The sequence below is a fragment of the Dinoponera quadriceps genome, unplaced genomic scaffold (assembly GCF_001313825.1).
Source record: "Dinoponera quadriceps isolate SergipeBrazil2010 unplaced genomic scaffold, ASM131382v1 scaffold1308, whole genome shotgun sequence".
Lineage (NCBI taxonomy): Eukaryota > Metazoa > Arthropoda > Insecta > Hymenoptera > Formicidae > Dinoponera > Dinoponera quadriceps.
The window spans coordinates 1,091,195-1,108,966 of NW_014555613.1; the positions used below are offsets into that span (position 1 = coordinate 1,091,195).

Consider the following 17,772-nt stretch of genomic DNA (forward strand, 5'->3'; position numbering starts at 1 on the left):
AGGGCAAGACGGAGTCAAGAGTAAGATGGAAAAACATTATATATAAATAACTGCGCAATTACAGACTTCGACTTGTATGTATAATGCCCGTTTCTGTTATCATAGTTTAAATCTAATCGACAATTAACTCGACGGATTTTACCTGTCGCATTGGCCAATTAGCTGAAGTGATATATGCGATTGGTCAATTCCGCTGAGTTAGTCGCCAATTATATTTAAACCATTACGGTAGAAACGGGCATAAGAGTAGAAGAGAGAGAGAGAGAGAAAAAGTGAGAGAGACACGAATCAACTAGTCCGTAACGAGCAATGGCATTGGGCTACACATGACGAAAGTTCGAACGGGTTTACGAAAACCGATAAATCTGATGTAATTTTATATTAAATTAAATAACTTGTATTTGTTTAAAGTGTAAAGTTTTAATAAATATTTCAGTTAAAATTGTATCGTTTTTATTAAATCTCTCTCGTAACCCCCTCTTACGCGGAGTTCCCCTATATTCAGCGGCGCTAAGCGCGTTAGCCTCGGCTGGTCGAGCGTTTTATGTGTCCGTGAAATCACATGGTCGGAAAAACCGGGTGTCGAGTTTATCCCGTGGCCAAAGACGCGTCGGGACAGTTTTCCGATTGAAATAACGAGATAATATCGTGCTCGCGCTCTCGTGAGCGAATACGCGCACTCGTGGGTAATATGACGCGATATTGAGCGAACATTCTTCCACGCTCCTCTCTTTCTCTCTCTCTCTCTCTCTCTCTTGCTTTCTCTATGCACTGAATTACGTGCTCTCTAGCACCTCAGACATTATTCAGCGAAAAGTCGGAAGCGAGATTCCGACGTCGTAATTATATCCAGGTTCCATCGAAGTACCGCGAAATAAAACCGCCATACCACGCTGGGCGAATTAATGTTTCACGACTAATTCGACGTCGGTTTGCAATCGGCGATTATAATAAATTCAATGTTCGCTCGTTCCGCAAAAAAAAGCGCAGAACATGGGGCAGAAGGAAGGGAAGATAGGAGAGGGGAGATTCATCGCGAGAGATGACGGTACTTCCCGCTTTTTTTCCCGGCGAAGAAGCGGCAAAAGGAGCATGTCGAGTAGCCGAAACGGTTTCGATCCTGCTTCGTAGTCCCGCCAACCTGATTCCGCGTCCTTACGTCTTGAGAATCGCCAATGAACCTTCAACCCGGCCCATCACAGTCCATTGTGGAACTTCCAAGACTCTCACCCCATCGAGCGAGCATCACCCTCCCGTTCCTCTTCCTCCGCGCTATTCCCCTCACCCTCCTCACCATCCACATTCCTCGCGAAACCTCCAGAATAATGGAGTCGCTGGCGGAAGGACGAATCGTCACGCTGAACGCACGACCCTGCATTTTTATATTTCGATGCGGAGCACTGTAAAAAAGCAGAGAAGTCACCGCTCCGAATATTTTTCATTTTTCCACAGTCCATGGTCGACAGCACTTTCGTTGGAGCATTTTTATATTGAAATTTCATATTATTTTATGCCGTATTGCATGGAGGAAGAAGATTATTTTCAAAATTATCAATATCCCTTTTAATTTTTTTTAATAAACGCATGTATCAACAGAATGTTTTCAACATGTTGATCACGCAAATCATCACAAATCATATTTTATGATATCAATTTCTTGTTTTAGTGCCAATAAAAAGTTTTGCAAATTAACTTTGTTATTAAAACATAGAAATATTTTCTAATAATACTTTATATCTCGTCTATTTTTTTTTTTTTCAAAGATAGCAAACAATTTCTTTTTTTAAAAGGTCGCAATTTTTGCGCCAAATTAATATTGCTATAAATGTCGAAGTACACAATTTAAATCAATTACAAAAGCTTTTAATATTGTACATGTAATATTTTTATCCTCCACATTTTATTTAGAAAATATATTTCGCTCGGAAACTTTATTCTTATTCCGCAGTAGCGTCGCCTCGTAAAGTGCGCTAGTTCAAGCGTGGAACGTCAAATTCTTCTTACGTGAGATCCGTCAAAACCAGACGGCGCGGTCGCATTGTATTTTTATAACCATCGAAGGTGACAACCTACCTAGTATTCGAGAGACTCCGTGAGACTCGTATGATGCGTAAAAGCTTCGAGAATTTCAAGCTTACATCTACGAGTTATAAATAAACCTAATGAAATTCAATTATAACTATTGCGTGCATTCTCCAACTTTAGAAATGCAAATGAACATGAACATTTCCCTCACATATCTCGAATATTGCCGCGAGATCGATCATTTCCCTCGCGTATTTTCAGATTCGACCCGATATAAAACCCGCTACTTTCGGCCAGGTGTGGCCCAAGTAATTTCGTCCTCGTGCGCGCGCTTCGCTGACATTCTTCGCACGATCCGAGCATTATAATTCGGTAATTACAAGAAAAAGTTCGAGGAGGCCCCCAAGAGAGGCGGGAGAGCAACGCTCGCGAAAACTAGCGCGCGTATCTTCTTTCGCGTCAGGGGTGGTTGAGAGGGATGGGAGGGGGGAACGTCGAACTATTCCTCCGCTAGGCATATCCTTGCGCGCTTGCGAGCATCGTTTCTCCCTGTCATAACGACAATTTTATGAGCGACTCCCCGGGCGAAACACGTTCGCTCGACCACGTGTGTCTTACACGGCAGCTAAATCACAGCGACGGCACGCGGCAGCCGGTGGGGGGGAGGGGGATCGGTTGGTTTTACGCGTTTCACTCAGACTCAGCGAAAGTCTTCGGGAACTTTCCGTGTAACTCCGCGATCGTCGAAATTTAACGATATTTCGTCCTTCCGGACGACTGGCCGTGTCCGACGGAGGGTACGAGCGAATCCCGCGAAAACGGTGAGCTCCTGCGGGGATCCTCCGCCGGCGGATAATGAAAGCCCATCTCACACGTAAAGCCGTTCTGGAAAATTGTCCTCGCGGTCACCGGTGAATAAGAGCGCGACAATGTCGTTGTCGTAAAATGTAACGACGTCTCCCGGTGCAGCGAAATGTGCTGAATGTTACAGTGCATTTTATTGCGTTACCAACGAGCGTTGTGTTGCAGGAAGAAAAGAAATCGATCGTGATTGTCTCTCATTCGCGAAGACAAGGCACGACGCGCGTATCTGTGCCGCCGCCGGCAAAACGGACCATTCGCATTCACGGACCGCACGAACGGAGACATTCGCGGCATCCGCGCTTTCGCTAGATAACGCCGTAGTTAGGCAATGGGATAAATATTTTGCGCTCTCATTCGTTCAATTATGCGCTTAAAATTCCTTCAGAACATGCTAATTTATTCCGTCCGGGTATGCCGTGATTTGCGACACACTCGTGCTCGGGCCGAAGGGTACTCTGCAGCACGATCATGTTTTAACAAGCGTTTAAAAGAGCGTTTTAAAGTCCGTTTAGCGCGCTTGTATCCCCGAGGGGCGACAAACGCGAACTTCCCTCTCTTTTCTCTGAATCTTTTTATTCTCGCTCCTTCTCTTATTTACTTCTCAATGAAGGAGTGAAAAATTCCTCGACAGACACTGGAAATCCTGGCCCGTCTAGACGCGTTGCAATATTCGAGGAAATCAAAGTATACGATAGCAAGTCGATAGGGTAGGAACATTTTCACGTTTACTTGCTACATTGATGAACATTCAGCCGGATGTTACTGCGTATGAATTTCATTGTGGAATTCTTCGAGAGATCTTCAGAAGTCTTTCCCTCCTGGTTGAAATGCGATGCGTAAGATTGCATTATCGCAGGGAGAGTTTCACGGAATTAACTATGCAACTTTTGACGAGAAACTTCAGCGAAGCAATTGCTTTACACTTTCTTCACTCTCTCTCTCTCTCTCTCTGGAAATATTATTGCGAGTTGGTAAGAGAAGGAATTGTCCCTCGCTGCCTGGGAATATTATTGGAAGCGTCAGCGAGTATCTCTTACATAGTCAAAAACGCGTCCCGAATATCCCGGAAGCGCCGTCACAAATTGCTTCTATACTCTAAGTTGAATCCCTCAGCCGCCATCGTTCCAATATTCATTCGGTAGTCGTTTTTGAAATGCGCATGTTTAAGACAGCCGGCGATCCAATTATTTCGATCGTCTGTCACCGAGATCCACTCGGCGAACGGGGAGAGAGAGGAGAAAGCGAGTCGTTGACAGCATCCTTCCGCCGACTCAGCGCAATATTTCGCATCGCCACGGCATATCGACATTTCTAGCACGCTCGTAAGTGGCTGCCATTAGAGTGTATAAAAGCCGATATATATATAATAACCCGTTCCGCGCTACTGGGAACAGATGCGGATGCCCCCCCTCCCCCCGGGTCCTCAAGCTCCCGGGAGAAATTATCCTTACTGTCGAGTAACCGCCGCGCACATTCGTTTCAGTTCGCTATTTTTTATCGCTCGCCTCGTAGAACCCCATCGGCGGCGATACAACCAATTATCCCGGCAGGTCTCCTTCCAAGAATCGTGACAACGACGATACTTGATCCCTTGTTTCTTCTTGCGGCAATTGTGTCATCTTCAATCTCGTCCTCTTGTTGGTAATAACTCTTATCGTACAATCGTTATCGCCGATGTTGTGTCGCGGGTATAACGGAACTTTGTGAGCATTGCGGAACATTTCTGTTTGTGCTTATTATAATAATAATTTTCATTAACGGGACGCATTTTTTGGTATACGCAATGAAACCAGAAATATCGTGGATCGACGGAAAAGTAAAAGTTCACTAAGTATACAAGACGAGGCAATAATTATTACCAGTTTGAATATCTTGAAAACTATGAGAGTAAGAGTAATATTTGTCTGATATAAATTATATAGTACAGAAGCGGTCGTCTTATGGTAGTAATAATTTCTTCCAGGTGGAGTAGCTTCAAAGATCTGAAGGTCACCTTTGTTTTATTTAATGAAATCATATAGTTTTCAAAATATAAATCGACTCCTGTGGTTCATTTTGCGTATAAAAATATTAAGAGATACTAAGAAAAATTATTTCAAGAAGCAGAAGAAAATGATGGGGAAATTGGTGTATTTGTAAGATATATAGCAACGAATCGAGTTTAAATAAATTATGATTTTTTGCGCACGTTTTTCTCACGAATAGATTTTCCAAATGGTACTTTGTTCCGCTTTTACTTGCACAAGAAAGTTTGACTTCCAAGCGAATGCAAAACTACGCAATTTGCATATTTGAAACGATGAAGACTGCATGCCTCCGGTCGGGAATCTCCGAGAAGGGAAAAGGCGATTCATCGTGACAATACTGTTCTATATCACGGGATGCTCTACGGTTGAATAGGTTTCATTAACTGCGACGCGCCGACAAAAACGCATTTCTCGATGCTCGCCGTCGGGAGCCAGGATAATATTGCGCCCTCACGTCCTAAACCGCGACGCGGGTCGCAATGAGAAATTGCGTCGTATCGCGTGCACTTTCGCATGCGACGCTTCGGTCTCCAGAAACGCAATCTTCCCGCACGGTACTCCCTAAATAACGTAGCTTAAGTCGAGAAACGCCAATTCCCTAGTTAGCAATCTGTAAATGGCGTACAGTTTCCGCGGTTGGGTCGTAAACGACGTCTCGCTCTCCCACTTTGACAGATACCTCACTGACTATCCCCTCTCCCCTTCCCACTTTCTCTGCCGCCCTTGTAATGCCTTGAAATACAATACGTGATAATGCAGCGTGCGCTCGATGGCTTTTCGCTCGATGTCAATTTTCATAAAAGGTGCCACTCTCTCGCGTGTCACCCGTGTTAATTAATTACCGGGACCGGTGAAACGCACGAAATGCTATTTTAATTAAAACCACCGTTTCAAATGACTCCCGGGGAAGTCCGACCGCGGTCCGTACACGGAGTGTTAATAATTTGAGCTGCAACGAGTCACGCTATAAACCGCGGCAAATGTTCTACTTATTATTCTCGACTCAAGCAGTGGCGCTGAACATATTGTCGCTCGTCATGTGCGAAGTGCTTTCCGGCAATTATTACCGGTATCCCAGGATAATCGCGCATTCGCCAGTTTTTCTAAGTTGCACGCACCAATAGGGATGTTGTGACACGACTGATATAATACTCGTAGCGATGTTTTTCTCTCAATACCAGATATTTTTTACGAATATTTCGAAATATATTTTCTTTCCATTTTTCGTACCCGTATCAATACTACATTGTTACGATATTTTCTTTTTTTAATTTTTTACTCAGTCTATCTTCAAAATATCATGTCTTTGCTTCATAAAAGTTAATGTGACATGCAACTTACTTACTTTCAAACGTATCTTTTCTTATGATTTCTGTTATACTAATTTTACGGTTATTTGTTGTTTACTGAAATAAAAAGAAAGCGTTCGGATATTTTTTACAAATATGCCGAATCGATCACGAATGTTACTTTATGCGTATATTATTTTATTTTCACGTATATCGCAATAATTTTTGGCATGCGATTTCTCGATAAAAAATCAGGCAACTTCCTGACTTTTATATTTCCTTTAATTTTAGGCTTTTTTTAAATATCGATATTTTTATTCTGATATTGGTTACCATTGATGATATCGATACTTTTGATACGTCAGATACTCTTTTCAATATTAATATTGATACTTTCTTACTTAGTATCACAGCATCTGTCTACGCATAGATACTCTTGTTACTGAATTGAAGATAGACAATTTATCGTTTCGCCGTCGAGGCGTCGATACGCACCATAACTCTGCATTAAATGCCATAAAACTTTAACGAATAAGAGCAGAAACGTGCAACAAAACTCGTAGTTTTCCAATTCATATATGGTGACGGAACTTTTTCCAGTTAATTTTAAATGGACCTCGTTCTTTCTCTAACAGAGATTTATAATGCTTAACCTCCCGGTGTGTCGTACCAAGCGAGCCGTCACATACGCTGCACTCCGGAAGAGCTGCGTTATAAATATTCCATAACGAATTTTTTGTCACGTATATACGCGCACTATCGTGCAAATAATCCTGTTATCGTAGTATTGTTTTCTTCATGCAGGATGCGATACTGTACGACAAGGGTGATACTATGTTCACCTGTCAGAGCAGCGGCACACTAGCGGGACATACGCGCTTAACTTTAAGCTATTGCGGCAGTATATTCACAGTGTGTTCTCCGGGATAGTCGCTCGTTGCTGTCTCCAAGGATGCAAAATCTGCTTACATGAGAACATTGGTCTCACTCGGGTTACCGCCGACATGGCTTCAATTAAACTCGGTTTCTCACTCGGCCCTGGATTAATTACCACTAACATTCGGACGAGCGATAATGTAACCCTCCATATCGTGACGGAGCATTATTCCATTCGCTGAAAATCCTTTTGCTGAAAAACGATGGAAACTAATAACACCATCGCGTTCAGCAGGCCGAAATCTAGAAGATTCACTATGTTTCTTACGTTTCCATCAATGGATAAAATACGACCTTTTCTTAACATTATTCTTTGTTTATTTCTATATTTTTTTCTTCTAAATTACCATTTTTCCAACTTTCCAAAATTACCAGATAATTTAGCGTAATCTATCGTCAGATTGGGTCACTTTCATCTTTACGCGTGGACAATTTTTATTCCTCCATGCATGAAGGATGTGTAAAGCCATGTTTCCAGATCACGTTTCTGGTGTGATTCGGCATCAATAGAACGTGCGGTCGTTTCGCCCAAAAACGAGCCGGATACGAATATATGCATAGATCTCAAAGCTCTCGTACAGACTCGAGCGCATCAATCAGCGGATCGTTTGCGTTCTCTGGCGGAGTTTATCTTGAAAGACTATCCCGAGACTTCGGCACTTCTTGTCCAAAGGGAATCGACAGACCGAAGCGTCGTCGTTCTCGGCACGCGCCGAAATCTCAAGAGCCAAAGCTCCCTCCGGTAACTTATAAGGGAACGGGACCCTCTCCGCCACCGCGGAAGACCCGCAAGTCGGATACCTTGATTACTTAGGCGCTGGGGAGTATTGATTTCATCGGATGGCGCGATTCACGGGTTTCCGTGCCATTAAGCGACCGACCTAATAATTCCTGCCGAGATCTCGGGACAAACGATTTGCGATCGCGACAACACCGCCGTCGACAACTGTAGTCTCGACTACTTTAGATGCTAATACTTCGTTTCCCAGCGAGATGCAACCCCGTGAGCCTTTGTATTTCCGCGCGATCGCCTTTAGAAAATTAATTGAATGCTGCGGTAGGAATAAAATATTCGTCTGTTTCAGTCGAGTAAATAGCTACTAATCGTCGATTATACGGAAGTTTATTCGCTTTTTTCAACTGCAGTATTACACTTTCTATTATTGATATATTCTTGGGGTAATAAACGACACATCTCGGTTTTCAGGGTTGGTGAAGTTACGGGAGCTCGTGAGATCACCTAAAATCCGTGACATCGAAGTCAATCTCAGGCAGGCGGATCCCGACTCGTACAGACAGGTCCTCTCGGAAATGAAAAGCAAGGAAATTCGAAATCTAATCGTGGACACCAGACCGGAGCACATGCATCATTTTCTACGAATGGTGAGTCCCTCTAAAACACACTTATATTACGTTCCATGCTGTTCATAAGTCGTTTCTCAGTTATCCCCACGATTAGACGTAATAGAATTTTAATTCGATAGAATTCATATAATTTTACAGATTGAACAAAATTATACATAACATGGACTAATTATAAAAATATTAAAAAATTTAATATATTTTAGTATCATGCCGAGTGAAAACATTTAGTTGCCGCTGTATAACTTGAAAATAAAAAGTTATATAGCGAAAATATTGTAACAATTATACATAAATATTGTAACAATTTATACATGCTATGTTATCAGCTATATTATTATATTGACTGGTTATCGCATGAAATATTATGAAAAAACACCGTCGGGCAAATTTCCATCGAGGAACAATTGTGGTTGTGTATTCGAGAGATAAATGAATTATGTGTCGCGTTTCTCTCTGACGTATATGACCGAGAATATACCTCGAGAGTTCAAAAGATCCAAAGTTACCGCCTAGCAGTAATATTCCATTTTGCGAAAGCGGCCTCGACTGACCATATCGCTTTGCATACATTGCAGATCCTGCAGCTGCAGATGAATGATTACAAGTACCACTACCTCTTCACGACATTCGTAAGTACCCTAGGGATATTGAAACGCATGTGAAGATCCACTTAGTCCGCGACTCGATTCGTTCGCTCGCTCTTCCACAGGATATCGAAACCTTCGACCTCGAGGATTTCAAGTACAATTTTGTCAATATCACTGCCTTTCGTTTGGTCGATGCGGACGACCTCAGCGTACGCAGTATCCTGAGGGACATGGAACGCTATCAGCCCGCGGGGAATACGATACTCAATAAATCGAGAATCATCCAGGTAAGCACACATAAGATCTCTGTTTATGGAAATATGTCGCGTTATGAAGCACATTCAAAAATATACTCCCGATCTCGTAGTCGTGCTTTCGTAATTGCTAAGTTTCGTGAATCGTCGTGTGAAACATGCTTATTTCGTTCGACGTTTCCTTAAGGTAGTTGGTCTGTGACGATATTTAGAAAGGTAATACAATACGAAGAAGCTCGATAAATATGTGTTAAACGTAATTATGTATCTGTTTATAAACATAATTTATGTACAACTTTGACACTATAGCAGAAGGTTATCAATCGCACTACTTGAAAAATTTATAAAGAAATAATCATTCTTCACGCTTTAAATGGTTGGATTATCTCAATATTCTCTCATCATCAGCGATTTAAAGATACCTGTGTAATCACGCGACTATATCAGAAAACACACACATTGCGTTTTTTTCCTCGAACCTTTCAACGGCAGATAGTTATTCTTCCAATACAATAAGATTGCATTTCGCGATTACTCGTCCGTGCTGTATGCACAAAATGTAACAAGCGCATATGCGCTCGCCGAGATGACGCATTTTTATTTCGCAGTAACGTTTTACCGGTTATCATTTCTCGCGAGACAAGGAATGGCCGTTGGTAACGCGCTTTTGAAAGATTGGTAAGAGATCTCGATGAGGGATGTAAACAATTTATCGTTGCGCTGCATATTTGTTCCATCATCTCTGCTGATGCATCGTCACACCGTTGAACATTTTATGAATCCAATAAAATCAATGAAAGCCTGCGCGAAAAAATATACGCGATTCCATGCCGCGGATAACGGGAGTCGCATCGCGAAAATAGCCCAGAACAATAACGATCTGTTTCTCGACGAAAACAAGGAAAGCCCATTTTCTCTCATGATAAGCTGATCTTGTAATAACAGCAGATGTCAAAATAGACGTTGTTCGCGTAATAACAATGGTCTATACTCGAGCCGAAAAAAATTAAAATTTTAATTCCACATCTACAAATTCCGCCTTGAAAAACCAATGGATAATCTCAAGATATACCATTATGCAAATTATTAACTACTTAATTATTAACTTGATACGAATTAAAGAAGAACTTATGTAAGGATTGTTTAATATTTAATTATCTCTTAACTCATTTTATTTAAACTTTTTCTAATTTTAATTTTCATAAGCAGTATATTTATTATATTATTTGTGCAATTAACAGATAAAATATTGCGATAAGCAAATATTAACTAATCTAATAAAACGAAAATACGAGTCGATCGTAAAAGCGACGTTAACTGATATTCACACGTTAACTGGCGACAGTCATTAGATATTACGAACGATATTTTTGATACGTATAATTGTTCGATAATGGAAAATTTTTATTCCGACTTACAATCCGAATACATTGCTAAATGGCAATGAAGTAAAGATACAACGAGATTATTTTCCGATTTTATTATTATCCTATCAATATTCTATACACCTTTAAAAAAAACTTGTTATCAAATCTCAAATATATCGAGATGCTGAACTCTCTTTCTCGCGATGCTGATTGGCTGTCTCGAAATCTCGACTTTAATACAAATCGTTGTTCGCTTTGATTCGCAGCTGTCATCGTGGAAGTTACATGTTTTGACAATGACAGAGACATCTTTTTCTCGCCGATGAATTTCAATCTGGTGCTTATTTAGTTACACGAACTGAAATTTTTTCCGGATAATAGTAATTAACTATAAATAACGCGCACTCAGCGCGCGTCTCTGTTCGTCCAGTCAAATAAAATCAAATACGAATACAATCACATAAAGTACGCATAAAATACTTGACAGTCGCAATATCGGAAATCGAAATTCGACGCTTCGCGTTTAAATTTCGTACATATACATTTCTTTAGCCATTTCGATGGTAATATCAAATTATAACATGCAATTTCCCCGCATGTTTCGCGTAGGGAAAAATATGAAAAGGAAGGTTTTCATTTAAATTAAATCACACTTCATCTGCGAAGCGCATTGTTATAAATCTCGTTAATTTCACAAACGTTCAATGCATCAATGTTTTATTTTATAAAACATATCGCGTTGCATTAATACAAAGAATCTGGGAAGTGTTATTGGATATAAGAGCGAATATGGATACGATATGCATAATGAACATTCATGACATCTGCATAATCTCCAAATAAATTCATGCCTCAGTATTTATTTTCAAGGTGAGTAATTAATTATTTGAACAAGCGACAGTTCCTTATTTTCTATCATTCATCGTGTCGGTGTTCTCGAAATCTCGCAACAATTGACAATGAAATAAATTCACACGCGGAGAAGGAAGCTCTCATGATAGAGGCGCGGCTTTCTCTCGCTCGATGACGTCTAACTCTATTATGCTGGCATAACGTCCGTTATGTATGTAAAAATGCGCGAACGCTCGCGAACAACGTCCGCGGCGGACGCAACGCGTTCACGACGCGTGAAGCTTAACACTTTTTTCCAATTTAGATGCAGATCAGAATGCCGTCGCGACAATTCCGTGAAACTCCATCGGTGCCGTCGTCGCGACGACGACGTCCCGTAATCGCGTTTCGTATCACGCACATGCGTGCAGGCGTGAATGCGCTGAATGGCGTGCCAACGAAGCACCGTGCCGACATACAGGGGAAAAAAATCGCGCCATGCGCGTACTTAATCGAGCTTCCGCGATTCATCTGTCTCCCGAGCTTGCTATATATATATATTTTTTTTTTACTTGTACGTATTGATTCTTTCTTCTTTTGTATCAACTGGGACCGCAAATAACATTCTTTTCGAGGAAAACTTTACTCGATCGCCTCCGAGTGATAAAGGAAGAGAGACCGATCGGAAACGCTCAAGTTTTGAAGCAGCCACCGAGAAGAAAATTTTCCTGGAAAAGAACGTTTTGGAATGTAACCTAGGTCAATGTTGTAGACTTTCTGCTCTCCGAATGATTCTGGACCATTTGGGTTGTGATCGGAAATTCTTAAGTTGTTATTCTCGCTGGTTCGAGACTGTTGGACATTCAAATCGAGGTCCTCGAGTCATCGATTCCTTCAATTTTCAAGTCTTAAATCTGAAGAACTCTTGAATCTTTTTTTTCATACTTATGGAATCCTTTTGCTTAAAGCGTTCCACGTGGAAACAGATATAACGTTTTCGTAATATTTCACGACTATTATTAATTCACAACGCAATCATCATTTTGTCACCCAAATGTCACCCAATACGTATAATGCCCGAAATGTTAGAACCACAAAATGATATATTTGCTTCAAATAAAATTTCATAAAATATGAGGCAGATCGTACGAATATATACTATGCGAGGGTTCCGTGTTTACTTTGTCTGTACTTTTCAGCGGTCGGTTCAATGCAAATAATCCCGCTCTCCATCGCGAGATCCGAATAAATAAATCGATTCCTCAAACGCGTGATCTCGCGCCGGATTTCCACAAACATGTAGACGATTCGCATCGCGGAACTGCCAAACGTATTCGCCTCTCGCTTTTTCTCTCTCTCTCTCTCTCTCTCTCTCTCTCTTGCCCCCTCCCCCCCTTTTTTTCTCTCTCTATCTACGACAATTCCACCTCGATTTTCAATCAAAATATGCGATATTTACGATAAGTGAAAGGAGACGTTTCCGCTCACAATACGCGAAGGACGTTTGGGCAGAGCATCTCTCCGAAATCGCTGCCAATAATTCAAATAAGACGATATTATTCCGGAAGCGTCCGCGTTGCCTCCGGCCGTCCTTTACAGTTAATATTGTCTTTTCACACCCTCCAATCTCGTTCGTTTGTTCGAAGGAGGTGACGGCATTTCAGGAACTCTGAAGAATTATTTGCGTGTATAACAAAGCCGAGAGCATTCGACGAGTCGAATCCGACCTAGAGGAAAGCGCGATCTTCTGTCCGAGCGACCAGCCGAAGGATTGGTAGCGACATCCCTTTGAAAATACATATTCCAAGCATATCCAAAAACGATATATATGCGTTTTGAAAGAAACGTTACCATTTCGTTGCGTCAGTCCGTTCAAACGAGAATGAAGAAAAAGGTCCTTTATTCGCTGAGCATTTGATGTTGAGCTTTTGAACGCGTGCCGCTCTCAGCATCGCGCGTTTAAGCCTGAAATTTTTCGCCCCTTACCTCGTACTACCTTCCAACTTTTCTCCCCTTTTCATTGATTTGATCGTTATTGCTTATCTCGAGCCTTTCATTTTTATTCGTACGAACAATAAGAGGATATAATAATGCTTGGTTCTCTGAAATAATAATTTATAGTGCAACTCGCGATTTGAATTTCACGCAACAGAAAAGAGAGAGCCGTGCTAACTCGCGCAAATTCCTGAATATTTAATTTGCGAGATAATCGAAATATTCCCTTCCGTTCGTCGCGCGTCCATGCCAAAAAGCGAATTGTAAATAGACAATCTGAATTTCCAGATGCGATACTGAGATTAAAAAACTTGGCCGCATTTACAATTCATGAGAAAATGTCCGGGTTCGGGTCCACGAGAAAAAGAGAGTTCTCTAATTACTTCCGCTACAGCCGTTAAACTTCCTGAAGCGGCACAATGTGGAGGCGTAATATTCGGGTGTAATATATACTTAAAGCGGCTGCGGGGCTCACATGCTTAAAAATATTCGTGAAAAACATCCCGAATCCGATAAGTTGCTTCCACATTTCACCATTATCGATGCCACGTCTTAGAGAACGCGAAGATCTTTTTCATTACTCATCGTTTAATGCGAATCTTCACTCATCGCGTATTTTAGTTTAATAGAATATTCATTCGATATTTAGTTAGTAAAAATAACGAATTTCGGATGCGTGAAAAAAGATATTGTGGCGGTCTTCATTAGCATTCTTGCCAAGGCGCTTTAAATTAATTATGAATTTTACAATATTACATGTGCGTATCCTTTTCATTAATTCCGGCACGCGTACAGTACATAAGATTATTATCCCATAAGGAAATTGTCCGCGTTTATCGTTCGTCGGAATATATTCCGAATGCTAGATGGCGGTATTACGAGTAACTTCGGTACGGTTTAATTGCTCGCAAAAACGTTATCAAACGTGGCCGTATCGGTGAATATCAACGAAACAACTCGAGTTAATGTCTACTCGCCCGGAGTAAATGTCTTCGCGATATTCTCCGGGAATATTGCCAGAGATAAGGCAGAATAAGATGTAGAGCGTGTTCGCGAAAACTTCGAGCCGAAAATAGAGCCGAAAAATCCGAATGTTTCTCTCTTGGAATATTAAAACAGTTTAATGCTCTGTAAAGAAGCCGTTCCTCGCCCCAATGAAAGAATTGATAAAGTCATATATTTTCTCATACATTCATGTATAGAGGAAAAGTACCAAGGCCGACATGCCATTTTGTTTCCCGGCTCTAAAATCCGGAAAATGCAGAATTAAAATTTATACGGCAATATTTCCCGATTTTAGAATCCGACCAGAGGTTCGACGAAGGCATCAAAGGCATCACAGAGACTAATCGGGCGTTATTATTAGCTTTATTTTATTAGCGAAATGGGTGCAGAGCCTCTCGCGCTTTTCTAAGACTTCCTTTCGCTTTTACGAGTGATTATCTTCACGCAATGTCACCGCGCCGAGAACAGCGCGTTCCTCAAGGTTTGCCCGGCGTAATCTCGTATGTTCAGTAACTCAAGTACGCGACTCCGCATAAATTTCAATTACTCATTTCGGGGTTCCCGGAAGCCGAGCTCTTTTTTGCTCTTAACTCGCACCGTGAAGAGAGAACGGATAAAGCAAGATTTAAGTTGAACAACATCGATGCAATTAGTTTCGGGCCGCTGCGCGAAAGGCGATTAAAAGCAGCGTTGAAGTATGCGCCAAGTTACACTTAAGGTACGAGGAACAGGCGCGATCGACCGGCGCGTCGCGGCTTTAAGAGCTCGCCGGCAATCTTCTCGAGCGCTCCTCAGATAATACACACCCTACCCCCCTCCGTCTTGGAGCGAGTTGTCAAGCGCCACCGTATTATTGAAGACAACCTGTACGCATCGACCGGCCACACAGAGCGTGGTGAAATTACCGGCGGCGTCTTTTGTTTCGACATCACCGGGCGTGCAGCCCATTGCCTCCCCCTCTCGTTCGTCACCCTCCGCCACTACCGCCGTCTTCGAACTCCTCTCGGTCCTGTCAGTCGCCACCTTCCTTTTCCGCGCCGCTAAACGACCGAGTTAACTCCGCGGCAAAGCTGTGCAAAAAGCTCGGTCACAATCAACGCTCGACGGTGGCGGCGGAAGGCAAAGGAAGAAAAAAGGAGGGCGCAGTCAGGCGCCGGAGGTCGAGAGAAAGAAGTAGGCGGTTGTAGTCGGGGGTGCCTCTCGCGAGCGAGCAACCGCCGAGATAAGTGGAGGGCATACCTGTTAGCCTCCCGGACTTCCGCGCAAGCTTCGCCCGGGAAAATATAGACGTAGGTGGTTGCGCAAGGAGCGCAAGAGGTAAGTAGGGCAGATAGAGCGAGAAAAACGGAAAGGAGACGAGAGAGAGGGATTCTTATATAACAGGAAAGAGTGAGAGGAAAACGGGGCCGGATAAGAAGAAGCTTGTTACATCAACGCGGAAACCGCAGTTGCATACTGAACGCGTTTACGGGCAACTTCCGTGTCCCCGTACCGTTCTTCCCTTCTTACAGGCTCCCTCCCTCCCTCCCTCTCTCTCTCTCTCTCTCTCTCTCTCTCTGTCGACGCGAGAGCCAACCCGCGCCGAAGCAAGATGAACTTTTTCGGTCTCGTCGAGCAGGAAACGCGAGCAAGCGAACGAACGCGTGAGCCGCCGCTGGTTAATGGCGTAATGAGAAGCCACGCCGAAGCGAACGTGCTGAAGAAACCAGCAGGAGCCGGTGCTCGCGGATATCAGCGCGCCTAATTGCGCGATTTCCTAAGCTCGAACGACTTCTCCGGCGCAAAAAGTTAAGAATACATGTTTTATGACTGTTAATAACGTAGCGCAGCGGGTTGCGCGAGTCCATTGATTTCGGACTATATTCTGCATTGGTGGTTCAACATGTCCTATAGTGAATTTTTGAATAATTATAAACTATTAATAATTTAATATATTCGCAGATAACCTTCGGAGATCATAATTTTTTTGCATTCTTGTATTATCAGTATTTTTTAATGTGTATTTTGCACTTTGCTCTCAGCGGTGATTTAATTTCTCGCAGCGTAATACGGCACTACTTCAGAACGTGAAGAATGAATTAATGTTTCCCCGGGTACTATCAATCTCCACGCTTCAGATCACAAAAGATCTGTATCACGTGGAATTAATTACGTTAAGTAGAAACATCTTCCTTTGCTCCGCCGAGCGGGAAAGCTGTACATTTGTAAGCTGTCCTCAGAAAGTATATATAATGGGCGGGTCCATTAATTACGAATTTTCACTTAATGCGCAGATTAATGAGAAAGGGAAGGAAGAGCCCGGCATCAAGATTTCTGTCTCTGTCTCATATTTCTCTTAACTCTTCTCCGATCCGTTTGGCCAATGAATCACTGAATTCTCTGCGCCGCGGTGGATAACCTTTACTGTTAGCGCCATAAATCAGACTATCTCGTACTCGAAAGGTTTTATTATTTTATTTGCCAACTCGGTGGTCATACCAGGAAGGTGGGTTCCACGGCAACAGCGGTGGTTGCCCAAAAATATGACTGGAACTATGCCGGTCTGGCTAGACGAGCGTTTTGCTTGAAAAGTTCGCGCCGAGAAACCAAAAAAACCAACACGTGTTTCAGTAATCGTATCTCTCTCTCTCTCTCTCTTTCTGTCTCTCTTATTTTACATTTTTGTAATTTATCAATATATTGATAAATACTCTCAAGACCACATAATAAAAAAATTTCACCCCCGGGGAATTGTGTATATATTGTGAAATACGAGCGTCTTCGAGAAGCGGCGATGTTAAGTTTGCTAAAACGCGAGAAAAAATCGTGCGGAAAGGCGAGAGTGCGGAAGCGCTCGCTGTCGGATTTTCCTTTAAAAATTGTTTGGTGGCGCAATTGCGCGCGGAGGGCCACCACCGCGGATAAATTGAGTTGCATTCGGCTATCGTAAATCATATCCGTGGGTTGCTAAACTGTCAATACCAGGCCGATCGCAAACAACCAATTTACAGCGGACGCTGCGAAGAGTTCGCCGTATTATTGCGAGTCATTACAGAACATGCTCCGGCAAATGCGAATTTTCTCCGCATAAAATACAGATGTTCATTACCGCGCATTACCGATCCAGCTAATTTCTCGTGCCGAATTGGTTGTAATTTTGCAGTTGCATAACGTGCACCGGATTAATGGTCATCGAATTTTAATTCACCAGCTGTTTATCTCGACGGGCGCAATACGTCCGACCAGCG

At 42.4% G+C, this 17,772-nt stretch overlaps 1 protein-coding gene across 1 annotated transcript in view; it reads left to right on the forward strand.

Moving 5' to 3' along the window:
* Window positions 1-17,772, forward strand: part of LOC106744815 (glutamate receptor ionotropic, kainate 2-like) — a 151,212-nt gene that overhangs the window by 62,876 nt on the left and 70,564 nt on the right. The window contains exons 5-7 of the mRNA XM_014619856.1: window positions 8,349-8,524; window positions 9,082-9,135; window positions 9,216-9,380. Of these exons, the coding sequence (XP_014475342.1) occupies window positions 8,349-8,524; window positions 9,082-9,135; window positions 9,216-9,380 (395 nt within the window). The remainder of the gene's footprint in view (window positions 1-8,348; window positions 8,525-9,081; window positions 9,136-9,215; window positions 9,381-17,772) is intronic.